General features: G+C 38.7%; 5 protein-coding genes across 6 annotated transcripts; 4 read left to right on the top strand and 1 right to left on the bottom strand.

Annotated features, from left to right (window-relative positions):
- Window positions 1-2,598: 2,598 nt before the first annotated feature.
- On the top strand, window positions 2,599-4,564 carry LOC140767116 (uncharacterized). Its single transcript, XM_073106906.1, has 2 exons — window positions 2,599-2,804; window positions 3,366-4,564. The coding sequence occupies exons 1-2, from the start codon at window positions 2,781-2,783 to the stop codon at window positions 4,053-4,055; spliced, it is 714 nt and encodes a 237-aa protein (XP_072963007.1). The 5' UTR covers window positions 2,599-2,780; the 3' UTR covers window positions 4,056-4,564.
- Window positions 4,565-5,802: 1,238 nt separating this feature from the next.
- Window positions 5,803-8,689, bottom strand: LOC140767139 (uncharacterized). Its single transcript, XM_073106946.1, has 3 exons — window positions 8,269-8,689; window positions 6,852-7,000; window positions 5,803-6,293 (listed from the first exon to the last, which is right to left on the bottom strand). The coding sequence occupies exons 1-3, from the start codon at window positions 8,452-8,454 to the stop codon at window positions 6,155-6,157; spliced, it is 474 nt and encodes a 157-aa protein (XP_072963047.1). The 5' UTR covers window positions 8,455-8,689; the 3' UTR covers window positions 5,803-6,154.
- A 4,292-nt stretch (window positions 8,690-12,981) lies between these two features.
- On the top strand, window positions 12,982-18,709 carry LOC140767382 (transcription factor EMB1444). Of its 2 annotated transcripts, none has more exons than XM_073107263.1 (10): window positions 12,982-13,330; window positions 13,930-14,019; window positions 14,358-14,466; window positions 14,952-14,993; window positions 15,109-15,168; window positions 15,432-17,234; window positions 17,318-17,419; window positions 17,510-17,662; window positions 17,743-17,868; window positions 17,957-18,709. In XM_073107263.1, the coding sequence occupies exons 1-10, from the start codon at window positions 13,236-13,238 to the stop codon at window positions 18,158-18,160; spliced, it is 2,784 nt and encodes a 927-aa protein (XP_072963364.1). In that variant the 5' UTR covers window positions 12,982-13,235; the 3' UTR covers window positions 18,161-18,709. The 2 variants fall into 2 exon arrangements, with proteins under 2 accessions (XP_072963364.1, XP_072963363.1); XM_073107262.1 differs by having other exon boundaries at window positions 17,951-18,708.
- A 1,080-nt stretch (window positions 18,710-19,789) lies between these two features.
- Window positions 19,790-22,430, top strand: LOC140766702 (uncharacterized). Its single transcript, XM_073106258.1, has 5 exons — window positions 19,790-20,071; window positions 20,286-20,358; window positions 20,570-20,723; window positions 21,083-21,124; window positions 21,364-22,430. Exons 1-5 carry the CDS (start codon window positions 19,989-19,991, stop codon window positions 22,242-22,244), a joined length of 1,233 nt encoding a protein of 410 aa, XP_072962359.1. The 5' UTR covers window positions 19,790-19,988; the 3' UTR covers window positions 22,245-22,430.
- Window positions 22,431-22,548: 118 nt separating this feature from the next.
- On the top strand, window positions 22,549-25,079 carry LOC140766701 (plant UBX domain-containing protein 10-like). Its single transcript, XM_073106256.1, has 4 exons — window positions 22,549-23,414; window positions 23,736-23,906; window positions 24,050-24,253; window positions 24,849-25,079. The coding sequence occupies exons 1-4, from the start codon at window positions 22,677-22,679 to the stop codon at window positions 25,077-25,079; spliced, it is 1,344 nt and encodes a 447-aa protein (XP_072962357.1). The 5' UTR covers window positions 22,549-22,676.
- Window positions 25,080-25,546: the final 467 nt, after the last annotated feature.

Genomic DNA, 25,546 nt, shown 5'->3' on the forward strand with positions numbered 1-25,546 from the left:
GGGTCTCGAGATAGGCTTGTTTCAAACAGAAGGAAAAGATCACAAATAGTGCTATGTGATCTTGTGAATAGATCAAAGGATGAAAGGGATGGAGCAACCAAAATCCAATTTAGACTTCAAACAAGTGTGCATGTAGTTGGTATTTTTACACGTAGATGAAGAAAATGTCTATAGATAGAGGCATTGGCATAGAAAGTTCCCAATTCCTCGAGCCATTTTGACTACTATAATTCACAAATTAAATTATATCGATTAGAAATTATACATAGACTTACACTAGATGTCAGTCTAACTAAAAGGCCCAAGCCTGGCCCTGACATTAAGGCCCAAAGATTAAGGCCCAAATATTAAGGCCCAAAAGGAGGAATGGTGGGATTTATCAAAAAAGAACCCATCGTTCAAGAGCTATAATTTAGGGTCAAATGAGGAGTATTTTTATTTTATATTTTATTTTTAGATATAATAGAATATAATAAGAAGACTTCAGAAATTTCTTTTAATTACTAATTTTTAAACCTCCACTGTAAAATTCCAGCAATAAGGGTCCCATGCGCATTAGTGGCATTCACTTTTGGCTAAAAAGACCCTCTTTGAAAGCCGTGGGTTATTTCTTTTTATTTAAAAGAACCCCCTTGTGTTAATTTATTTACACATCTGAATGAACTCGAGTTATTGGAAAGGTCAAGGAAGTAGCGTGCGATTGGTTTTGGTGTACGCTTTTTTTTTTAATCATCTACTTTATAATACCTAGTGTTGTTGAATATAGAGGAGGTAGAGGAGAAGGTTTGAGTCCACTAACCATGATAACTTTTAGTTTTGTGTCAAGGATTTGAAATGATTAAGTTGACATTCTAAGGGAGTTTGGGTGGTGAGGGATTTGGTTAGACTTCCGCGGTCAAAATTTAATGCGGAAATGGGATATTGGGTTGGCCCAAATTAGGCGGCGGTGGAATTTCATGATGGTGATAGTGCTAGCCTTAACCCTAATCCTAACTCGAATACTTATCGTAAGTCTGATGGATAGAGAGAATGAAAGAGAAGAGGAACCCCCATTGTAATATAATTTTGGAAATAAGAGATAGAGAGAATATGCCTTGCTATTATTTTTTTTTTCTCCTCTCCAAAATTAAAGAAAACTAATGAAATATTTAGTTTTAAAGAGCCTCGACCACTAGCACAATGATTAGGGTTCCACTATTAGTATGGGCTAGTTTACTCCGATACATCGTTGATTGATATTAATTGTATATGTTTAACGATCGTGATTGTATTTGAAATCAAATAGTGAGAGCCATGTGGATATAACATGACCATAGCTATCAGCTATGTGAGATCTACTCAATGGCATGTATCTAATAACGAGGCATGTGAATCAAGCTCAATGAGATTAACTTCAACACTAAATAGCTGGACAAATAAATTAGGCAACCACTGTATCTTAATAGTTGTGCCGTACAACAACGCATGACACACATTATAAATTCAAATCCTGTTGCAAAATTTGGAGACTATTTAAGATTAATATTCGGCAAATATTTCACTAGAGCATATATATATATATATATGTGTGTGTGTGTGTGCATAGTTAGAGCTTTTATTTTTAGAAAGTTTAATATAGTTATGCAATCTATATATTAAAAATAGTTAGTAATATTGTCTTTTGTTTAGACGTACGAGGCAACCTGCCGTAGAAAAAAACATGGAATAGGAGAGCAATTCTGGTTTGGCGTTTGGTGATGAAAACTTTAGAGGAGGGAGGAGACAAAGGCAGTTGAACTGACTAATGGCAGGAGAAGCAGGAGAGATAGATTTGTTCGTGACGTGGCCCCACTCACGAGAAAACGAAAGCCATGGATTGGATTTGACGCCAAATAGGATGAAACCGAGTCAGAACGAAACTTATTCCTTCCTTACATGAGAAGGTAACTCCACGCCCAAACTCACCGCTGGGACCCGGGGCTCAAATTATTCTGCACGGGCGACGCGTGAGCCTTCCAAATTGTTACCGGGCCCCGCACGTGCACCCAATAGGGCCCAACTGATATCATTCGTCGGATTCTCGTTACACGAGTTTGGATCCGATAAAAGAAATAATAATAATAATAATAGAGAGAAGATATAATAAAACTATAAATATTTACTATCTCTATCACTGATTGTCATCATCTTGCCTTCCAAATCGGTTTATTATAATAATAATAAAAAATCATTTTACGTATATTTGCTGAATATTTGAATAGGTCAACGTTTCATGGAAAATAAGTAAGAGGTTATGCGATAAAAATGGACATAGTTTCTAATTAACCCTTAAAAATTGTAGGCTGCTCATTCTCTGAAACTATATTCTTTTTATCGCAAACCCTATTGTGCGCTCGTGTGGAGTGGTAGGCACACGTGTTTGGCACCTCAACCGACCACTGCAGTCATCTCTCACTTCGTCGCTCACAGTCACACACACACACCCTCACCGTCGATGTTTGTCGACTCCACACTGTATAGCACTCACATAGCAGTGGACAAAACGCTCACAATCCAGTAGAATATTGATTTGAGTCTACTAAAATAGAACTAGGAACATAAAATAATGTTATAAGGAATCCACTACCACTCTCTCTCTCTCTCTCTCTCTCTCTCTCTCTCTCTATGTATCTCCATCTCTATCTTCTCTCTCTCAGATGAGAGACAGAATAACACATCACAACTCTCTCTGAGGAAGAATTATTGCTCTCTTCTTCGGTAGGATCACAAAAGCCATCTCAAATTCCTAACAAGTGCTTTGCATGGATACTGGCCACTGGCCTCAGGTAAATTAATCTAGATACTTAGATCTAGAAACTGGGTCTTTAAATCTTGGTCGGATTACTTCTTTCCTCCATGATCCTTGATGTTTAATGTTGGTGTATGAATTTGATGTAGATCTTCTTGTTTTGGTTTGTATGATGGCTTAGGTTCCCTTTTGTAGATCTATCAGACAACCACTGCACCATCTCTCTCTCTCTCTCTCTCTCAAACTTCTCTTTTGGTTTCAATCCAGCCTTTAATTCCTGTCACCTCCTCCTTTAATCCTTGAAAGCAGCACACCACTTTCTTTCTGCTGTCTTCTTTTCTCTTTCTTCTCTTTTCTCTCTCTCTCTCTTCTTTTAGCCTACATGTAATAAAGCAGTTAGCAGTGGCATGAAAAGTTAATCTACAGACTAAAAAGTGTGTTGTGTTTCCCCTTATGCTGTGTATTTTTTTTTTGGTGCCTTTGTTCATAACATATAAAGATGATCATAACCTATCTACTTATGTTCTCATACATCTAACAGTCTTCTCTTCTCTTGTTCCCATGGGGATGATGATCATGTGGTGGGCTTCTCTAACAGGAGATGGTGATGATCCCAACCACCACCACCACCACCACCACCACAAGGGCACGTCTAACGGAGGAGAGGAGCAAACCCCAGAAGGAGCAAGCCTTCCACTGCCCCAGGTGCAACTCCACCAACACCAAGTTCTGCTACTACAACAACTACAGCCTCACCCAGCCCAGGTACTTCTGCAAGACCTGCAGGAGGTATTGGACAGAGGGTGGGTCCCTCAGGAATGTCCCTGTCGGTGGTGGGTCCAGGAAGAACAAGAAGCCCTCCTCCTCCTCTACCTCTACCTCAAAGAAGCCCTCTTCTGGTCATCTGGATTCAAGAGCACATATCCCAAAACTCCACGAAGGTAACACCCAAGACCTCAACCTTGCCTTCCCTCATCACAGCCTAAACCCTCATGAGTTTAACAACAACTTCAACTTCACAAACTTGGAATATGTAACTGGGTTTGGTTTGCAAGAGATGAGACCACCTGGTATTAGTTTTGATGGTGGTGGAAATGCTGATGGTTGCACTACTACTACTAGTACTACTACTACTACTGGGCTATTCTTTCCTTTTGATGGGTTCAAGCAAGTTGGGCCTTCAAGCAGTGGTACTCCTGAGTCTCAGCAGAATAGGGGGCAAGGTGGGGATACTCATACTGTGTTTTGGAATGGTGTTATAGGAGGAGGAGGAGGAGGACCATGGTAGGAAGTAAACAAGACTTTGGTTTGTGGAAGATGACTAACAGAATATATAATAATATGCAGCTCCTGCAACTTACTCGCATTCCTTCATTCCATCTCTTTTTCTTTGCTTCTATTTCTTTTGATCTCTCCTATTCTCATCTCTGTGGACATGTGAACTTCTGATGGCATGGTGAAAGTAATGCAGGAAGAGAGAGTGAAGAATGATGGGCACCAATTATTTTTTATTTTCTTTTCAAATGCTTTGTTGTATGTGAAGCTTATGGACTTCTGATGGCATGATGAAAGTAATGCAGGAAGAGAGAGTGAAGAATGATGGACACCACTTCTTTCTTCTTCTTCTTTTTTTTCTTTCTTTCTTTCTTTTCATATGCTTTGTTGGATTTGGAAATAATGTGATTTTTGTATGATGAAAACTAGGGCAAACAAAAGTGTATTGGTGCCTATCTGTTTATTTATATGAGGAAAACTAGGGTTTGAGTGTAATATGTATAATTTATATGGCTCAGGCTTAATTTTCTCTTAATCTTGACCTTTTGATCCGTGTCAATTTTTTTTGTTATTTTCCTTCTTCTCTTGTAGTTGTCAGATGTCATATCTCATCATTCCAACCAATATTCTCTTAGCCTTGGGAATTAGGTGGCACTATATATATATATATATATTGATTATAAGTTTGTAGGCTAGTCTTGACAAAGGAGTTATTAGCCCTCATAATATACATTGGATAATAGGGTCAATTCTACATAATATTCTAATAAAAAAAATATAAATACGTGTCAACTTTAGTGTCTATGAGAAAAATTAAACTCTTAACCGCTGTCGTTAGTGAGACCCGATAATTAAGCTACACTGGTGGCTTACTTTAGAAGCACTATGGATAATTAAACTCTTAACCGCTGTCCTTAGTGAGACCCGATAATTAAGCTACATTGGTGGCTTAGTTTAGAAGCACTATGGATCAAGAGTAGTTTAATTCAAGGAAAAGAAGATGTTGGTCTGGTAGCACTAAATTATCAAAGACTTCCCCTGGGCATTATATTTACTTTCTTATATATATATATATATATATCTTGGTCCACTTGCAAAGTTGGAAGTTGTAACTCAAGCAACTATCTAGATTATAAAATTATTACGAAAAAGTGGTACATTTCCTCTTCACCACCTCGTGCCTTTTCAACTCATTAATTTATAGAGGAAAATAGAGGAGTTGGGAAGAAGGCATATGAGGATGGAAATTGGCAGTACCAGTTCACCTGCCTCAACCGAAAGTTGTCACCTAATGATTCCTTTCCCCACTCATACCATTTCCATGTGGGATTTTTGTACACTTTGCACCCCCACCTACTTACCTGACTCCATGTCTCTTCTCTTTCAATAAATAATATGGAAGTCACTTCCCTTGTTCATACATTCATCCCCCTTCTTTGGAGGAAGTTGGGGCCCCACAAAACATTCCCCTGGGAATTTATTTCCTCACTCTCTTGATGTTAAGCTTCATTTATAAGTACTAACTAATTAGATAGCCTATTTCAGTGTGTTATTAAGGAAAGTGTGGTACATTTGGTGTTCATGCTATTAGGACACTGATGTCAACCTAGCAGTGTGGGGGAGAGAGAGGAATATCTACTATTCACATAATTTATTGTATCTAAATGCTTTCTGGGAGATTAGATGCCAATGATATGAACTAACCAAACCAATGAAGAACTTGGATTCTATGGTAACTATATTCAATCAATTCACTTTTTTTTTCTTGGAAATTTATCAAATTCTCTCTGCCTGCTCGCAGACAGCTCGACATAAAATGAGACAGAAATTGTAGCAGTGAAACACGTGTCATAATAAGAGAGGACTGTACATGGTAACACACAACAGATGCTTTTCACCAAGGCGGTAGCCTTATGAAGGTCAGTCTACAGACTGTTTACAAGAATCAGACAAATGAGAACAGCAACATTTCTAGATTCTTACAGGTTAAATCTGTACAAAGATTACTGCCTGAGAACACTCATCGATCATCCAGTATGCCCCTTCGAACAGGTTGTAAACTTTCCAGCCATTAACTAGAAAGATGTTAACAGATTTCTTTTCCAAAGCCACTCAATTGCCTGCATTTATTCCGAATATGCGAACCTTGTGCATGTTGGGTAATTTGGCGACAACCAGCACAAGCACAGCAATAGTGTTCAAGAAAAGCATGGGCTGTTGGTAGTCCGTTGTGTGCGAAGCTATCAGGTACCTGATAGGAAGGGACAGAAATCCCTCTACATATTAGTTAATTCATTAAAGGCTCCAAACTCTGGCTCAGATGTAGCTCTCAAGGCATAGTACAAAAAAAATATAACTACAAGAACATGAACACGTAAGTATCTTATATCTAGAATATCGTATGATTAGAATGTAAGTGAACATTTTTAAACTAGGTATATGAGCATGTGTAAGCAAATATCAGTAGCATACCATATGCAAAAAGCTAAAATGAGGTAAAATCAGCATTTTCCATCTTGGTTCCACCTGCCTGAAAAACAAACCATTTACTTGGAAAAAGAAATCTTTCTACTGCCATACAATTTCACACTGGTGGCATCCGTTGTAGGTGTGTTCTTTGCAGGATTATCTAATTCATATCCAAAACAAAGAAAAGAAATCTTACTGATTCTTGTTTCCAATGAACAATAATATACAAGGACCATTTCAGAATAAGTATATGGTAATTGCAATTTAACATACTGGTGATTATAAATTAATACATTTCAAATCTAGATATAGATATAAGTGCCGGATGAAGACTACTTACAGAACCACAGGTACAACAGTCAGAAATTTCCGGTTACGAGTAAGTTGTTTCCCATTGTCCATCTGTTCCCACCAAGTTAGTGTGTTGTAGATACCCTGATCGTCAGCAAATGGAGTTCCTTTCTTCCAATGGAAGAAGTGATAAGTGATCTGAAATGCAAGATTCCATCAGAATATCTACAGGAAAGTAGGAAAGCCGAAAGATAAAATTGTCCGCAAAATAAAAAACGTAAGAGATGAGAAATCTTCATAAGAATTCATAAGCAGGGCAATAAACAGAGCACCAAAATGGAAAAGAAACATAAACATAACCTGCTGGATATCAAAAATGGAAAAGAGAAACTCCTGCAATTTTTTAAACAAACAGAACTGCATTTAGTAAAGGTTATAAGGCCAACTATGTATGCCTTTCACACTAAGAGCGATGTGCACTACTACATCCTTCAGGCCTGAACAAGCTATTCTTTGCGTGATTCTTCACTGAGAATAGAACACAAAATCTGCAACAAATCATACGAGAGCAAAACATTTCTAGATCGCGCCTTCCATTTCAATCACTGAATTGTACAAAAAGAGGAGCTCCCCAGCGTCATCCAAACACAACCAAGTATTGGAGAAAAACTGTTTTCAAGATGGTAATGACATAGGAACCATAGCAGGTTGGTTTTAGCTGATTATTCTTGCGTCACTTTCAAGGAACACATTCTAATTTCACTACAGCAAACCTATTTAAGAATGAACTGCAATGGTTTAAGATCCAGTTTTCAAAATAGCATCAGTTAATCCACTACATCAACTTGAGTCTGTCACCGTTATCTGACTCCGCAAGGACAACAAAATCTTATACCAAAATTGATTTTAGAACTCAAAACTAAATCACAGACTTAAATACTTTGTTTCAACTCAGACATGAAAAAGCCCCATGATTCTCTCAAAGCAAATCAAATGTCAAAACCGGCAAACATCATACTCTCATAGAAGACCTACAAAAGACCGAAGCTTTTGGCGATTTAACATGAACCAGACGTAAGCAAGTGAATTAAGCTTGAAACAAGATAATCACTCTTCAGTCCTTCAGTCCCCCCCCCCCCCCCCCCCCGCCAATTTCCTTTATCCAATCAATCGACCAACATCCCAATTCTTAAGCAAAACGGATATACTAATCTCAAAGACACCAAATCGGCAAAACTAACAAATGTAATACCGATAGATTCATCAACCCATCACCATGCATGACATCTATATGAATGAAAACAGAAGTACCCAGACACCCAAAACCCACACAAAAGATTAAAGACCCCAAATTAACAAAGCCTAACAGGAGAAGCAGTGAAAGATTTATCAATCCACCACTACCATCAAAACAACTAAGCTAATCACACAACTAGGTATCAAAGGAGGAGGCAAAGAAGGCATACCGCAAAGTGGACGATGTTGATGATGGTCCATGCCATGCCTGGTGTGCATCCGAAAACGGAGAGGTCGAGGAGCCACGAGAAGAAGAGGATAAAGATGTAGGTGGTCCAAACACCGGGGTACATGAACCATTCCGTATTCTTGTTCAGATCCACAGGTGGAAGAGATTGCACGTAGAGCTTAGCCATCCCTTATGCTTTCCTTTATTCTCGTCGCTCCTCTTGTCGGATATAGCTACAAATTTATAAAGACCAACGATGATATATAGGATTACGGGGCTAAATTGAAGTGGGTCGATCGAGTAGAGGAAAGAGAGAGCCTGGTCAGGATTATTACATGGAGAAAGGAGAAGGAGATGACTTGATGAGGAAGTTTTAGAGAGAGAGAGAGAGAGAGAGAAAGACCGACCGACCTAGCAACGGGATAATTTTATTCGTAATCACTAATTAGGTAGAACAAAGCTTATTCGTGTTCAGATAAGTTGTTCTTTTGGATTTTATTTTTTCATTTGAAACCCTATATTATATGTTTATTATGATTCATACCCTGTCCCTTTATATGTTCTTATATGATCGAATTAGAAATAGTACGTTGATTTTAAAAAAAAGGAAATAGTAAAGATTTAAGGTTGTAAATTAAAATACATGTAGGGTGCGAGATTGAGAATCTCCCAGGCCATGAGGCCCCTCAATTTTGGGGAAATAAAATACTTTTGATGCTATTCTGCTGCTTTTATTCGTATTTTTCTATAAAGGTATAGTGCTTATCTCTCATATTAATGCTCACTAAAATCAGAAGATTTAGGAATATACAAGACTTAACTTATGGTATACCTCTTCTTAAAATATAGAAAAGTTATATATTTACTTTAAAAAATAATTATACCGATTCTAAACTATTATTTATTTTTACATGCATCTATACATCTTTCTTCTACTGCGTACGACTGTCTAAATTATTATTAAAAAAATCTCACTCCCGATGATATTAAAAAGAAAAACTATTGAGAGTCATCGCGTTACTAAGCTGCTCCTCTTAGCCAATCGCATTGTCAAACTATTAATTAAGTTGAACTATTGAGCTACGCCACCAAACTACTAAATAATTTTTTTTATAATAATTATTTAGGATTTGAGTCAATTCGATAATCTCGTTGATCACAGGAAAAGAGTTTTACTAATTCTACAATAGTTGGTTGATTATTTAGAGTGAAATTTATTTTTCATATTTTTTTGATAATTCAAGAGCCCTAATATTAGATATGGGCTAAATAAAAGACCAACTCTTCCTAAATATAAATGTACTCAAGCCTCATCAAGCTTTAACTAATATATTAAGTTATATAGTTTAAGCTTCAAACAATGTGCATTATTAAACTATTGCTCCGAACTAAATATCGTCATATTTCGAAATTGTTTCTCCAAGCAACCGTACTACCAAGTCATCAATTGAGTTGACCATTGAACCAAACTATTAAACTACTAAGTAATTTTTTTCACAATAATTATACGGGGTTAGATTTAATTCCACGATCTTCTTGGTGGAATGGAAGGATACCTTACTAACTCTATAAGAATTTTTTCTTTCTTTGTTTGAAAATACTAACTCTATGAGAGTTGGTTAATTGTTTTAGAGTGAAGTTAATAAAGATTGGTTGCCAATGCTGCTCGGCATATGTGTTATGATTGTGTACTTTGAACGGCATTTTTCCGTCCAAACTGGTACACATTCTGGTCGTCAATGTTAATTTTAACAGAAAGGAAATATAGAGAGGATAGAAGAGTGTTGCTTCTTCTTCTATCACTGTGTATCTCTCTTGCCTTCCTTCCTTCTCTCGTGTTACTTTTATTGGATCTATCAATTTTATGATGTCGGACTCGGTCGATTCAAAAGCTCCACTTGAGTTAGTAACTCAGTGTAGGATCTTACGGTTAGGATCTATCTAAATCATCGATCACGAAGTAACTTCGAGGGCTTGGGATCCTGCAGTTAAGATCTAAACCGTTGATCACAAATTGGAGGTCTAGATTACAAAGAAAGAGAGGTAAGGTAATTAACGTTTTCTGATGAGAATTAGTTTGGAGAAACATTTTCTTGATAATTTATAAGCTCACTGACTATTCATAAGCTCGACGAAAGACGCTAGCAATTAGGTTGAAATTACTAGAAAATAGCAACTAGCAACCTAATCGGTCTGCGAAACTCATCGAGTCGGACGAGTTTCAACGAATTAATTAGAATTTTAATTAAATAATAAAATCGAAGAGTCGATTCATCCGTAACTATCCGACCCGGTTCTATTTGGATAACTACATAGACTACTGTAGTGACCTAAAATTATTATTAATTTTCTTAATAAAATATGTTTATTATGTGTACTGTCTTCCTGCTTACGTTACTATCACATCATCGTCCGGAATATTATTATCTTTCTTTGATTAATACATCATCATCCGGATTGCCATCATTTACCCCCATTGCCTCCCGCCCACATGGCCAAGGGGCAAGGGCCCAAGGCAAGGCGCGTCAAAGGACTCGGGCGGCGAACCAGGCTCCCCGAAAACGGTGCGGCAATAGAGACACCGGCGCTTTTACCGGCAAAAGCCGGTTCCCCTCCCTGGCCCGACATTCTCTGAGCGTTTGGGCGTAGTTAGTTTATTAAATTAACACCAGATTACGAGGGAATATTAATTATTATTAACGCCCTTAATGAGCACGAGTACTTGAAAAAAAAGGTACGGAACTGTGAATGTGTCTACTTCTGTTCATACGAGGAATATAGTGTGCTCTGCATATATATGAAGTGCTTCTCTTCTCATGCAAGTTGTATTGGGAGAAAGCTTAAAAGCTTAAGCCACTTGGACTCAAACCATTGACCCAAGATCAAGTTGTGCTGCTGCAAACCACTTGAATATTCCAGCCATTATAGCCCTTCAAGAACGTACCCATCAGAAGCTTTGAGATGGTCAGAGCTCACACAAACATCACAAGTTTTTACTCACTTTCTCAGAAAGAAGCAGATACCAAGTTGGCATACACCTCCCTCCTAGGTTGGTCCCTGACCCACTTAGGCCATCACCAGTATATATCCTAGCAATCCCCACACTAGCAATGCAACTCGCATTCAATTGCATGCCTCATTTGGGTCTCAACTAGCTTCCAAACACTGGCCTCCAGTCTTGGATCCAAACCTGTATACAATATGACATTTTTGAAGGACAACTCTATTCCTTTTGTTAAAAGGCATTCCCTGATCTCTACGGCGTTGAAAACAACATTAAGGGCTTCTAGTTCTTAGAATTTTCTATAGATGGCTAATTAGATGCGTCAGTTTATATAGTAGGCTATGCATGCATGCTGTCGGATGCCTGATGGCATATGCAAACTCTTAATAGCTTCCAAATGGTACCTTACAAATAGAGCTGTTGACCATCCAGTCGTAAGATGCCCATTCATGCATGGCTTGATCTAGACGTTGTATAATGTAGTATGTATATATATATACACACAACAAACTTGTATCAATCTTACTTCTATTGGCTAAATTTGATTTGATTCATGTTGATTGGTGATCAAGGGAAAGCGCGCATCATGCAGCTTTTGATGCCAATGACGTTGCTATATATGAACGGCCATGATGAAAAAGGAACACTTGTGAAAGCTCGAGGAGACAAACTTATAGGCATTGGTGCCAAGAATAATGGGAACACCTTTGTGTCTATATTAGCTAATGGTGGACCCTTCTCTCTTCTCTCTCTCTCTCTACCCAGCTTTACCAAGCTAGAAGATGATGATGATGATGAGAGGCAGGTTAGGGTTTCCCAAGGGGGTGGTCGAGACCACATCCAAGGAATAATTATAACACAGACATATATATATATATACAAACAATGGAATGGAATGGAAGAAGCCTCTCTCCTTACAAGTTAATATATTCCTTTGGTAGGCTCTCAATCATATAAAAAGCAAATATGATTGAATTAGCATGAACATAATAATCACTCGGGTGGTCCCAAAAGATGATTAAAAAAAGGGAAAAAGCTTAAAGCTTCTTAGGTTTTTGTAGGGCTGCAAATTGAGGTCAGGGACACCCAACTTGGGCCATGGGTCAGAAATAGATATATCTTTATATGTATAGTTTTTAAAAGGCTGAGTCAAGATTCCTACATGGTTTGGAATTAATTAATTAATTTATTTGTCTTAAAAGGGAGGGGGCCTTACCTGATGGGGTTCAAGAAAGTGCTTATGTACAATTGTCCTAACTTCCATTATGTGGAATGATGGACAATCCCTTCCCTTTTGAGGGTAGTGGAGGGAGACAGTGGGTGGTGAAAAATAGCAAGTTAGTACCTGCGAGAAGGTGTTATCCTAATCTCATAAATTCGATTCATGCTACTTTAAGATTTTTAACAAAAAAATCTAAAAGTTAGTCCAAACTTATCATAGTTATGTTGGGCTACGCCTAAGGTAGAATTTAAACTCAGAAACTATATATAAAATATTTTACCATAACATAAATTGTGCTTAGATGGTATATATATATATATATATATATAAACTTATGTTGCATAAGTATTTTTAAAGTTTAAATCCGCGTGAGAGAGGGAAGCGGACTATAGCCGGTAAGCAACCGGCAGCAACCAAGAAGATCCGCGTGGAGGGACAAATATTTATTAGTCACTTGACCTCCACGTTAATAGCGAAAGATCATACTCCCCTTTGCCGTTCACTCCTCAACGTCGCCGATATCTTCGCCCAAATCATCTCCATTTACTAAAACCCATAAATACCCTCTTCTCCTCACCATTAACTCCCCGATCTCCCCCTCCCCCCGCTCCGGCCCGGTTTTTCCCCCTAACCCGGTCACAGGGCTGCTCAGCCATTATATTAATTATATTCTCTCTCTCTCTATCTCTCTCTCTCTCTCTCTGCACCACTTCTGCATCGACAATCGTGCTGGGAGGCGGTGATGGCGCCGGAGCAGAGGGCGGCGCTCGGCGAGCTGTGCCGCGGCGGTGGGTGGTCGTATGTGGTGATCTGGCGCGTCGATCGTCGTGATCCGCGGTAACCGACGGCTGTGATCTCTTTGTCTGTGTATAGTGTGGCGTTTGGTGCTTTCTGGGCTCATTGTTGAAGTTTCTGCATTTATATTCGAGGGCTTTGTGGAATCTTAGCTTTGTCCCCTTTTTCCCCTCTCTTTTCTTTGGTGCTATTTCTGCCTTGGTTTTTTCAAGAAGCATTTTTTTCCCTATGGGATAAATGTGTAGTAGGTAACTTGTAACTAAAATTCACGTTCCTCTTTATATTTTTCAAGATTAAAATAGCATTTTGCTCTTCTCGTCTTCTGGGTCTTTTGTTTGTTGATAGTTAACAATGCGTCGAGTTTTTTTGTCATGGAGTTAACAGGTATTAGTTGTTCCTTTTTAGTTCTCTACGGATTTAATTCTTTAATGACCTTTTGCTTTTCTAGGTTTACATGTGGCTCACTTCGTTATGATTAGGACTTGAGATCACATCTTTAGGAAGAAAACATGTTGCTAATATCTATACTCCATGCGAAAATCCATCTAATTCAAGTCAAATTTCAGAGATTCTTTTGGGCAAAAGTTGTTCTCTTTGGCCCAGAAACTATTAATTAGTGCTAATTTATTTATATATTCCAGGTTGCTGGTAGTGGAAGATAGCTACTTTGAAGAGGAGGTTCAAGGAGTGGTAGCTAAGATGCTTAATCAGGCTCATGTAGTTGGAGAAGGGTATGATAGATAATTTAGCGGTTATTTATATTGTCAGTCTTCAGTTTTTCATTTATTTCTTCCTCCAAGTTGGACTGATTCCCTTGTTTGATTTAAAAAGCTTGATGAGTGTCAGTTATTATAGTTGATAAATCTTTTAAAATAACGCAATTTGACTCCAATATTAAATGCACTTCAACTATCATACTTCTGTTATTTTATTTTCTTTTTGTGAAGCAGTTCTCCAAGTTGTTCATCTTTGATTAGTTGGTTATTTGTAATATATGCATATCTATCTGTCAGTGATCATAACTTTGAAATAAGTGCTTCTCAAGCTAATCGCCTGTATTCCTTTGCAGAATCATCGGAGAAGCAGTTGTAAGTGGCAGATATGAGCTGATGTACTCCGATACTTATGGTGTCGATTTGAGTCAGACCTGCGTCATTGAAAGTATAAACATGGTTCAGGTACAGCTGGGTGTGTCTCCTTCAGCACCAGAATATTGTGTGCAGAGTATCATTGCTAGCTCTAAAAAGTTACACAAGTTCTAGATTGAGCAATTCTTTTAGGCATTTATAGTGGGATGATATGCCAATATTTAGTAATCAAGTTTTAATATCATAAATTTTGTTGCCTCCTAAGTCTTTATAACTTGCCTTAGTATTTTTTGAAAGGATCTGAAAAAGAAATAAAAGTTGAAGATGCATGTAAGTCTAAGTTACCTTGCTTAATTACATTTTATTTCTGTTTAATCACTTATACTTACATACTGCTTCACCTTTTTAGTCTTTTCTTCTTCATTACAATTAACAAATGAAACTATCTTTGTAGTGAGAAAAAGTATATAGTTCAGGACTTAATGTCATCTTACATTGTTGGATTACTGGGAACTCTATAGTAATAGAAATTTAAAATTTGTCTTCTATGTTTAATGAAGTTTACTCTTTTCCAGGGTACAACTTGGTGGCAATGTCAGTTCTTGGCTGGAATAAAGGTATTTCCTTATTTATCATCTGCCTAGTGAGTAGTGACAGATGCAGATTCACTTCATAATACATGCTTTATGGATCTCACAACAGTTTTTACTAATAACGATGCATTATCTGCAGACTATTGTGGTCATACCTTTGCCATCAAGTTGTGTAGTTCAATTTGGTTCGCTGCAGAAGGTTAGTACCTGAAATTCTGTCACTAGTAACAGTGCCTTATGCTGCCAAACTGTACTTACATTTCCGATTCTTGGTTCTGTGATGGAGGAAAAAGTATAACAAAAGGTTAAAAATGTCACCAGCAAAATTTAGTGCTTATGAAACATGCTTGCAAGCAAGATATTGGGTCTTAAGGACAGTAATTTAGTATTTCACTGGCCTTTTGAGTTAAGTTAGAATTGTTCATTACTTAATTTCTGATTATCATTAAATCTTTTTATCAGGTTTCTGAAAGCTTGGAGTTCATCGACAAAGTTAAGCATTTGCTTGAGCAGAAAGCTAGTTCTACAGGAGTTTTGGTCAAGGATGCTCATGAGAATATGCACACATATGACCAGCATGGCTCTGGCAGCTCTCCCATAAATGTTTGTAAACACTATGACAGTGCGAATTCATCACAAATTGAAATAGGCAAAGACAATCTAATGAAGACAGTGTCATCAAGGGATTTCATTTGTTCCTCTAATAATATCTACGAAGGGACATTTCATACTTCTGGATCTCATGGCAGCGCTACCAGCAGCACAAATCCTTATGTAGTAGCCGTGCCAGTGAGCTCCAGTTCTACGGGTGCACTGAAACTATTCCGCAACTCATTTCAGAAGCCATCCTGTGTCAATAACACTTTCTCATGCCACTCCAGAAATCAACCAAATGCAACCAGGGCAGAATCTCAAATACAAGTGGGACCTAGCACACAACTTAATTCTAATTATTCTAACAACAAAGTTGCAACCTACATGAAAACAACTTCTGTTGGAGGCCTAGTTGGTCTTCCAATGATGGAGCACAAATTGTCATCTCCGATCAGAGTGCAAGGGTTTCCTAGCTTTGTTTCTACCGCTACAGATTTCTCTTCTCCTTCTTTGGGTGGAATTCATCAATATGAAGGCTCATCTGTATCTTATAATTCATATGGATCATGCAATGCTACTGGCACAAGATCATCTGAAAGCAGTAAAGATTGCTTACAGTTTGCAGAGAAGTTGCTAGACTCCCAGAATTCATCTATCCATCCTTTTTCTGTGGGTGATCTTTGTAAAGCCAAACATTTTAGCAAAGTGCCTTCTTTTATTTCAGAAATTCCAGATACTAGTGCCTCTTACCCTGAAGTTCATAATCTGGAGCAATCTTCATTTTGGCCTTCTAGGAGTTATCCCCTTAACCATCTGAACAGTCAGGGTCATCAACTACCAGAAATGGGTAAGACTTTTCTTACTCCCCAAATAAATGATAATCTTCCGTGCCTCGGCTCCTTTCAATCTGGATTAGTTGAAGGTGACAGGAGAAGCTGCTTTTCAGTGCCTAGATTACCTAACGGAGCAGTTGAGAACTCCAGTGCGCTAGCACTGAACTCCCTGGGCAAAGGAATTCCTGAGAACCACTCTTTAAAAACTACAGCTCAATTACCTGGTGATAAGGATTTGTTTGGTAGTATGGGATTGGATATGAACCCTAGCACCTTTATGCAGGAATGCTGGGAGGACATCATAATGCCAGACATTGGAAACTGCCCAAATTTGAGTGTCAGTGATTCAGACCACATCATGGAGCTGGACATGGGTCCCATTGCAGGTGTTGGAAAGGGGTTATCATCAGACTCTTGTCTTGAACAACTGTTGGATGCTATAGTTGCTGATACTGTTACTACCAATATTGAGCCCATGGCTGGTCTTTATACAGAGCATCAGTTTCCTCCAATCTCTAGCATGGGTTGCCATGCAGCCTGCAAAACACAAGCTCCACTTGTGGGCTTTCCTTCCGTCAGTCTTTCATCTAGCAATGTCTTGCATGGACTCCCAACTGAAGCACTTGCAATGTCCCATGTTACTTCATGGATTGATGATAGTTGCAGCATGAAAACTGATAGTATTAAGATTAAACAGCCAAAGAAGCCTGAGGAAGCTATCAAGGTTGTTAAGAAAAGAGCTAAACCTGGGGAAAGTACTCGACCTAGGCCAAAGGACCGACAGCAGATTCAAGATCGTGTGAAGGAATTACGAGAAATTGTCCCAGATGGTGCAAAGGTAGCTTAACAACTTCTGTTTATGATATTCCTCTGATTTTAGCTGTTTAACAATTATCATCTTTATTTGATTTGATACAACAGTGTAGCATTGATGCTTTGTTGGACCGCACAATCAAGCACATGATCTTTTTGCAAAGTGTCACCAAGTATGCAGATAAAATTAAACAAGCTGATGAGCCAAAGGTATATCCAGTTTCAGTATATACTTCAATTCTTTCTGATAGAGCTGTAAACGTTTGCTCCAACTTTCCTTTCTTTTTCTAATTTTTGAAGATGATTGGCGCTGAGAGTGGTGTTGTCTTGAAAGACAATTCAAGTGGTGGCACTGGAGGTGGTGCTACATGGGCTTATGAAGTTGCTGGTCAAACTATGGTCTGTCCAATTATTGTCGAGGATCTCAACCCCCCTGGTCAGATGCTAGTTGAGGTAAAGTGCAGCTCACAGATAAACTTCTTAACTGTTATCGTCTATCATCATGAGATTTCTCATTTCTTTTCCCCAAACAGATGATATGTGAAGAACGGGGTTTTTTTCTTGAGATAGCAGACATTGTACGTGGATTTGGCTTGACAATCTTGAAGGGAGTGATGGAAATTCGTGACAATAAGATATGGGCACGGTTTTTGGTTGAGGTAAAATTCTGAAGAAACATATGATTTGAGCAGATCTGTGCTTCACTTCATCATTGTTTCTGAAATAAGAGCTTTAATTTAGCTGCAGGCAAACAGGGAAGTGACTAGGCTGGATATATTTCTATCACTCGTTCAACTACTACAGCAAACTAGTAGTGTTCAATCAAGTGACCGGCCAACTAAGGTTGACAAAAGCATCAATATAGCTCCGATATTCAAAAGTCATCATCAAATTCCTATATCATCATTTCCAGTTGGTCTGACTGATATGTTGCAGTGTTCTCGCGCATAACTCAGTTGTTAGTAGATCCCAGGAAAAGAGCACCATGATGTTGGTACTAGAATTAAACCAAGCCATCAAGATACAGGAAGGGTACATGTGGTAACACACAATGGTCAAATGTGATAACATGCAGATGATCTCAGTAAATATTGCATTTATTCTTGGAATGAAGGAGGCAATGTTGGCGCATTACTCGGTTTCCCTCGAGATTATCTACTGAATAGATTTCTCGGAAACCATGAAAGAAACTAGCATGTGGCATGTGAAGCTTGGTAAGATACAGACAACAAGGCTAAGGAGAGGTGATGGATCGAGTTGTACATTATCTTGTAACCATTTTGAGCTCTTGGGCGTTAGTCTTTTTGGTTAAATTCTTAACCTGTCCATATGCAATGTTTGTAATTCTGGTTAGAATGGCATCTCGTCGTTTCTTCCACCAATTTCTAGCTACTGGTGATGTTTGTCTTGCAACGGAAGATGGATAATGTCGTCTCATAACATAGGTTTTTCAACATTGAAGCAAGTTCTTTCAACATTGAGGCAAGTATATCTGTCATTGCTTTTTATTCCAGTATTGTTTATCTCATGCAAACCGGAATAACACTCAGCAACTTCACAGTTGAGATATGCTCGAACCAAGCTCAAGCTTGCTCAGAGAAAGAAATGATTTGATAAATAAATTATAGGAGAAATTATAATTTATCCCCCATAATATGGCTCGATTTTAACCTACTTTATGCACTTCAAATTTAAGCGCCTTAACTTTCCTGATCAAATTATAAATATTAGTCAATCAATATCAGAGATGTGAAAAATGAAAAAAAAAAATTAGCTATCCCAATAAGAAATGTAGTCCGATTTAAAGATATTAAGAGTATTTAGTTATTTTGTAATTTATTCACGATGAAAAATATTTGGGGTTAAAAAAATACCATTATTTTATGCTGAAGTTTAAAATATAAAAAAAAGAGTTAAAATCGAGCTATACTGTATATTGGGCAAACCATAATTTGCCGGAAATTATAATTAGGGGTGTAACTTTACCGGCCTCTAATAAACTTGAATCAAAATTAATTTCAGACCTAATAATAGAATTATGTTTGAATTGAAATTATTTCAATTCGGGACAATCTCAAGCCAATTTCAAGTTTAAGCATCAACAACTAATTAATTTAAGTCTAAATCAAAACTGATCAAACTTAAAATAAGGCCGGATTAGCAGTAAAAGGATAAACTAACGTAATAATATTGCTAGCCTCTAGATCTTGATCTAAATATTTAAATTAATTAATTATATATATTATATAATCTTATATATTAAATTATTATTTTTAAGTTTTATTGAGCTGAACTTAATTTGATCGAGCTCAGTTTGTAACATAGATCAAACTTGGTCCAACTCAATTTTGAACAAAATTTGATCGACTATTTTGACAGCCCTAATTATAATACCGGAGTTCTGCTATGATTTTGCTTTTCATATCGTTCTAAATGGCAAGATAAAAAAAAAAGAAAATGTAATAATATACAATATCCGATGGCACTAGTAAAGCTATATGTATAATTTCTATGTCGCCACGTAGGACAATTTTTAATTTTCTAACCTCATTAATAAGTTGTGCCACCAAGCCCCTCTCTAGGTCTCATCCGATATGGCGAAGATCTTTTCCATGTGCACCGGTTTGAATGATTGAACCGCGGGCTCACCCGAACTGTGAACTGCAATCGCCTACTCCTCGCGGGATTCTTCCCGAAACCTCCGACGCTCTCCAAAACCCCCAAAGTTTCGGCGGCGAGCGCCGCCTTCCGATCGAAACCCTAGCCGTCGAGGTGGAAGATGGAGAAGGAGGTGATGGTTTCGGAAGGAGCTACTGCTCCTTCGATCTCTTCCTTCTCCGATTCCAGGATTATTTGCCGGGTGTAAGCTCACGTCTTCTTCTATTTAACCCTAATTTCCTATCCTGATTTCTTTGATACTAGTCTACTGCTGCTGCGCTGAGTTAATTGACCAAACAGTGTTCCGCTGCTACTCGATTTTGTTGAGATTTGAATTGTGTTTGATGTCATTGTTAGTAGAGCATGTTCTTGGTCTCAAAGCCCGCAATTTTACGTTGATCTTATATCCTTCGTGTAGATGCCAGAAGCAATTCTCGCAGTATACTTGTCCTAGATGCAATTCTCGTTATTGCTCGCTTCAGTGCTACAAGGTACGCTTTTTCTTTGTTTTGTGCAGTATTTAGGTTAATGCGTTCCCTTTCTTTGAGTTAAGAACTAAAGGATGCCAGGATGGTGTCTGTATCGATTAATAAAAGAATCGTGTGAATTTGAAGTAGAAGATTCTTTGAGATCTGGAAAGATTCTTAATTACAAGATTAAGAATATTTGATTTGATTTGATATGCTCGATTGTTTGTGATAGAGGCACAGCCTTCGATGCACAGAGTCCTTCATGCGTGAGAATGTGATGGATGAGCTGCATCAAATAGAACCAGAAGATGAAACAAAGAAGAAAATGCTGGACATACTCAAAAGGTTCCACTTGGAGGAAGAGATGAACTCTGACGGTGAAGATGGTATGCTGCCTAAATTGGGTCTCTTAACTTTGTGGTGTTAATTTATTTCTTCCAGAAGCACCACATGTAATGAATTATGCTTATGATGGCAACCCATTTCTCATAAAATAATCGAAAACTTGATTCAGGAGTCTCTTCTTTTGTACTTTCACTTTATTTGTGCTTTTTTACCTGTTCCTTTTATCTGCCCTTAATGTAAGCCATTGAAATGTCTCATGTTGATATACACAGTTGCTTTGCTATATATTGTGCGACCGAGGAATTTTGAATACACAGAATTATTCATGTGCTAGTTCATTAGATCATGAAATTTTATATACAGAGAATTATTTTCTAATATATCAAGCTTTTTTTGGCAGAGTCGATGTTATCTGATGAGATTGTTCAGAAGGTTTTGTCTGGTAGGTGCTGTTTTTGCCCCCTCTTTCCTATCCAACTCTTAAACTACATAATGAAAATCCTTTAATCAATTCCATCATGGATAGTAGTTCCTCTGGTAAACATTCTCTGAGCAAAAGTATAAAACTAACATAGATCTCAGCACCTGTTTTAGTTGGTTTTGTTTTGGGGAATCTTTAATAGAGGATAGTTAATCATTCTTATGTTAGTACCCAAATTTAATGTGATTTAATTTGTGCAGGTGAGGAAGTCAGACTGGAAGACCTTTCTGCTGATGAAATCAAGCAGTTTCAGAAAGCTTTAGCTTCTGGTGAGCTCAGCAAATTGATTGAGCCATGGACACCATGGTGGACAAAGCCTGATGCTGGTTCAGTCTCTCTTAGCCCAGATGGAAGCCAGCTTATCAGACAAATGCATGAGCATGAAGAGAGTGGAACATATCCATCAAGTACAGCAGAATCTAAGGCCAACGAAATCCCTCCTGGACCAGAAAGCCCTCTGCCACCTCTCAGGCAGTTGACTCGGAAGGAACCCTCTCCTCTCCTAGCGGTCCACTTGGTTGATGTTCTATACAGCTACTGTTTCACCCTTCGTCTCTACAACGGAGAATGGCAGTCTGACCCATTTGGTGCTACCACTGTGGTCTTGAGCATGTCAAAGGTTCTCGGCACCGATGTGAGGCCTGAGACTGTGGCAGAGGCACTCGGAGCTTGCTTGGAGCAGGCTTGCTCACCAGCTTATAGACACGCGGGAGGTGTCCGGTTTGCTATCGGACTTGTTGATGATATCATAGCCTTGCTATCCTTGGGAGGAGATGCTCTCGTTTGCTCGCTTTGTGATCTCCGAAGGCTCATTCAAGTGGGCGAAAGATCGATCAAGACTGAGAAGATGGAGAAGGCAGAGAAAAGTCGGAGTAGCCTTCAGCTCCGAGGTGCTGAGAGGAAGTTGTATTTTCTTATGTGCTGGATTCACGAGCAGCCAGAGGAGGCCTGGTCATCTCTGGCAGCCATTGTTGGAGTGGAGAAAGCTTTGTTCTCCGAGTCGGATCATGATGGCAAGCCTCTACGTCAAGCTGGAAGAAAGAAGACGCCCCAATCCAAGGTTCTTATAGAGGAAGTTTAAGTGTTGCAGCTCTGAGTATGTTGGGTATTTGATCATCATCATACAATGAATGCCATCTAATACAGTTTCGTGTTATATTGTTAGCAATTTCGTACTGTCTCACCAAACTGTACGATGATGTTGCTGCTGTGCTGTGTGTAGTATGGATTACTAGATATTGGAATTCAATGAAATCAATTCAAGTCAGTGTTACAGTAAGGAGAAGGATACTCGTTAACTTGTAGGATTTGGGTTTCAAACAGCGAAACCCTTTATTAAATTATTAGTAAGACGACTTACTCACCACTCCTCGTGCATCCACGTGTCCACTAAAAATCTATAAAATAAACCTGCAGAAACGGAGTATCTGTAAACTAGAGTATCTGTGTCTCGTCGTCGTCGTCTTCTTTCTCCTCTTCCTCCTCACTTAACCCTCCTCCAAAACCCTAAGCAATGGCAGATGCCTCCATAGACAAATTATACTACTTCCAAGATATCACTGGCATCGAGGACTCCGATCTCTGCACGGCGATCCTCGCCGCTCACAATTGGGACCTCGACCTCGCCGCCTCCTCCGTCACCTCCTCTCACTCTTCCTCCGGTAACATTACCCCTTCCTTTTCCAATCTCAATTCTTCTCTATCCAGCCTCTCCTGGAATCTCGCAACGCTCCCCTTCTACGCCGTCTCCGGCGGCATCGGCCTCCTCAGAGACGCCGTCGGCCTCGGCGCCTGGCTCGCCGGCGGCGCCATCTCCAAATCTCTCGACCTCATCGGGTTCTCCCCACCATATGCCGGATTCCCGGACTCCTCCGACCGTCCGATCGAGTTAGCCTCGCCAGATGCAGAGGCTGCGGCGTTCGTTGCGGCGTTTGAGAGGGAATTCGGCAGCGTGGCGCCGCGGTTTGCGGATGAGGGATTCACGGATGCACTCCGGAGGTCGCAGAGGGAGTGTAAGCTGTTGTTTGTTTACCTCCATTCACCGGATCACGAGGATGTGGCGGAATTTTGCAAGGGTTGTCTTTGCTCGGCCCCGGTGGCGGAGTTCTTGAATGAGAATTTTGTGGCTTGGGGAGGAAGCATAAGGAGAATGGAGGGGTTTCAGACGAGCAAGAGGCTTATGGCGTTTCACTTTCCCTTCTGTGGCATTGTTAAGGCCTCCAGTAATGAGGGGATTGTACTTCTTCAGCAGGTAAAAAAGTCTTCTCTTTTGTTCTTTTTTCTCCCTCCAACTCTCCAAGTTGTTTCTTTGTTTGGTAGGAAATTTGAAGTTGAGACCTTTTTCTTGTTAATAATGTTATTTAGAGCTATTAATATATGCCTCCAAATAGCTTTTGACGTGATAGTTGATACTTGATTGAAGGTCATCACTTTGTTTAATGGATTGTTGCAAACTTTTCAAGAGTTTTAAAGATGAATGCACTAAAACATTTTTTGCTTTCAAATATTCATTTTGGCTGCATATTTTTCCTATTAGACATAATTATTTTTCTAATTAATTGTTTTTCTGAAGATCGAAGGACCCAAGTCTCCTGAACAATTGCTTACAATCCTTCAATGGGTTGTTGAAGACTATACTGGGTCTCTAGTAGCAGCAAGGCTTGCTGCTGAAGAACTGCGAAACAACCGGCTTCTGAGAGAGGAGCAAGATGCTGAATACATAGCAGCACTTGAAGCTGATCAAGTATGTACTTTCTTACTAACCTAAGTTTGTTCAGACTAATACAATGACATTACTTCTAGTTAGGTTCCACTGTCTTGAATACATCTGTTTATATATATGGACATAGTTTATTCATTTAATTCGTTTCGTCGAACACAAATCAGGCTAGAGAGCGTCAAATGAAAGAAGAACAAGAGAGGCTGCAAAGAGAAGCTGCTGAAGCTGAGAGAAAGCGTGAGGAGGAAGAAGAGGCTCAAGAAATTGCAGCTCGTGAAGCTGCTGAAAAAGAAGCTGCTCTTGCTAGAAAGCGGCAAGAGAAAGCAATGTCTCTGGGTGCTGAACCTGAGAAAGGGCCCGGTGTTACACAAGTAGGTGTAATATTTTCTGTACTGCTGCCATTACTATTTAGTTTTTTTTAAACATTATTGCCACTGAAACTTTTAAAATATTAAATGGCCGCTAAAATTCTCTAATTCTTTCAGAAATATTTCTAATAGAGTATTATTAAAATTAATAAAAAGATAAATGACAAAGACCTTTCTTTCTTGAAGTTTAGAACATCAAATATTTATCAACGATTTTTCTCTTGCATAAAATGAAATATTTTTTTCTTATACTATAATATTTGGTAAAATATTAGATAGTTTTTAACCATTGTCTACGTTCTTGGTCATGACTGAAATTTGCTTCCATAACTATTATACACAGGATGTGATTGCATGGTTGTTTCTTCTTTTCGACTCTTTCTGATGGCCGTGACTGTGAAAGTTAAATACTCTTGTTGCTCTTTCATCCCTGTACATATTGAAGTCAAACGCCTAGTATTAGTAGGCTTTAGTTACAGTCGAAATGTATCATATGAAAGCTGTGACCTCCCTTGTGTACTTAGTGCAAAGCACGTAGATGAAATAAACTGAAACCCTTTTGATGATGAGTCTGTGAAAATGTTACAACTTTTTTCAGGTCCTCATTCGATTTCCGACTGGAGAGCGAAAAGAAAGGAGGTTCTATAGTTCAGCTACCATCAGCTCTCTCTACGACTATGTTGATTCCTTGGATTGCCAGAAAGCTGAGAACTATGTCCTTGTTTCGAATTTCCCTCGCACATCCTATGGTTCACAAGAGCATTGCCTGACGCTGGAAGAAGCAGGTCTGCATCCACAGGCTAGTCTCTACTTGGAGGTGGAATTATGAATACCTGTATAACCTATACTATAGAGAGAGAGATCCCTGTGCTTGAATGAGAAAGTTGATGCTCATAGATTTAAGATGCATCTCTTCCTGTTTTGCAGAAAGTAGAGAGGAATGTAAACCTTTTTTTGTTTTCTAAAGATGATACTTTTAGTAGGTAAATTCCACAGTTTTTCACAAATACATGGCACTTGAGAAATCACGAATGTTACCTAATAACTCTATTCCCAATCTTGGGGGAGATCAAAATGACACACCCTTCTCCCCAAAGAATCCTTCTCTTCGAAATCCAGCCAGTTGGAAATAGAAGGTCTTTAAAACAATTGTTAAGCCTCATTGTTACAGCGGCCACCGGGAAGGAAGCCATTGGAATGACAATCGCGCTGTAGATTTGTCCTAAGGCATGATACTTGAGATTATATGGATTGTTCCAGTTCCAATGCAACCTTAGCATCAAATGTTTCCAAACG

This window comes from Typha angustifolia, chromosome 9, assembly GCF_048772165.1.
Source record: "Typha angustifolia cultivar Huaian chromosome 9, ASM4877216v1, whole genome shotgun sequence".
NCBI lineage: Eukaryota > Viridiplantae > Streptophyta > Magnoliopsida > Poales > Typhaceae > Typha > Typha angustifolia.

Bases quoted from the DNA above. Each gene is read 5' to 3' on its own strand.
- LOC140767139 (XM_073106946.1), bottom strand. From the start codon at position 8,454: ATGGCTAAGCTCTACGTGCAATCTCTTCCACCTGTGGATCTGAACAAG. The intron at 7,001-8,268 runs GTATGCCTTCTT...CTTGCATTTCAG, and splicing joins TCAACATCGTCCACTTTGCG to ATCACTTATCACTTCTTCCA. The intron at 6,294-6,851 runs GTAAGTAGTCTT...CCTTCCTATCAG, and splicing joins ACTGTTGTACCTGTGGTTCT to GTACCTGATAGCTTCGCACA.
- LOC140767382 (XM_073107262.1), top strand. From the start codon at position 13,236: ATGGCGCCGGAGCAGAGGGCGGCGCTCGGCGAGCTGTGCCGCGGCGGT. The intron at 14,994-15,108 runs GTATTTCCTTAT...CATTATCTGCAG, and splicing joins AGTTCTTGGCTGGAATAAAG to ACTATTGTGGTCATACCTTT. The intron at 17,663-17,742 runs GTAAAGTGCAGC...TTCCCCAAACAG, and splicing joins CTGGTCAGATGCTAGTTGAG to ATGATATGTGAAGAACGGGG.
- LOC140766701 (XM_073106256.1), top strand. From the start codon at position 22,677: ATGGCAGATGCCTCCATAGACAAATTATACTACTTCCAAGATATCACT. The intron at 23,907-24,049 runs GTATGTACTTTC...AACACAAATCAG, and splicing joins CAGCACTTGAAGCTGATCAA to GCTAGAGAGCGTCAAATGAA. The intron at 24,254-24,848 runs GTAGGTGTAATA...AACTTTTTTCAG, and splicing joins AAGGGCCCGGTGTTACACAA to GTCCTCATTCGATTTCCGAC.
- LOC140766702 (XM_073106258.1), top strand. From the start codon at position 19,989: ATGGAGAAGGAGGTGATGGTTTCGGAAGGAGCTACTGCTCCTTCGATC. The intron at 20,359-20,569 runs GTACGCTTTTTC...TGTTTGTGATAG, and splicing joins GCTCGCTTCAGTGCTACAAG to AGGCACAGCCTTCGATGCAC. The intron at 20,724-21,082 runs GTATGCTGCCTA...TTTTTTTGGCAG, and splicing joins GAACTCTGACGGTGAAGATG to AGTCGATGTTATCTGATGAG.
- LOC140767116 (XM_073106906.1), top strand. From the start codon at position 2,781: ATGGATACTGGCCACTGGCCTCAG. The intron at 2,805-3,365 runs GTAAATTAATCT...CTTCTCTAACAG, and splicing joins ATACTGGCCACTGGCCTCAG to GAGATGGTGATGATCCCAAC.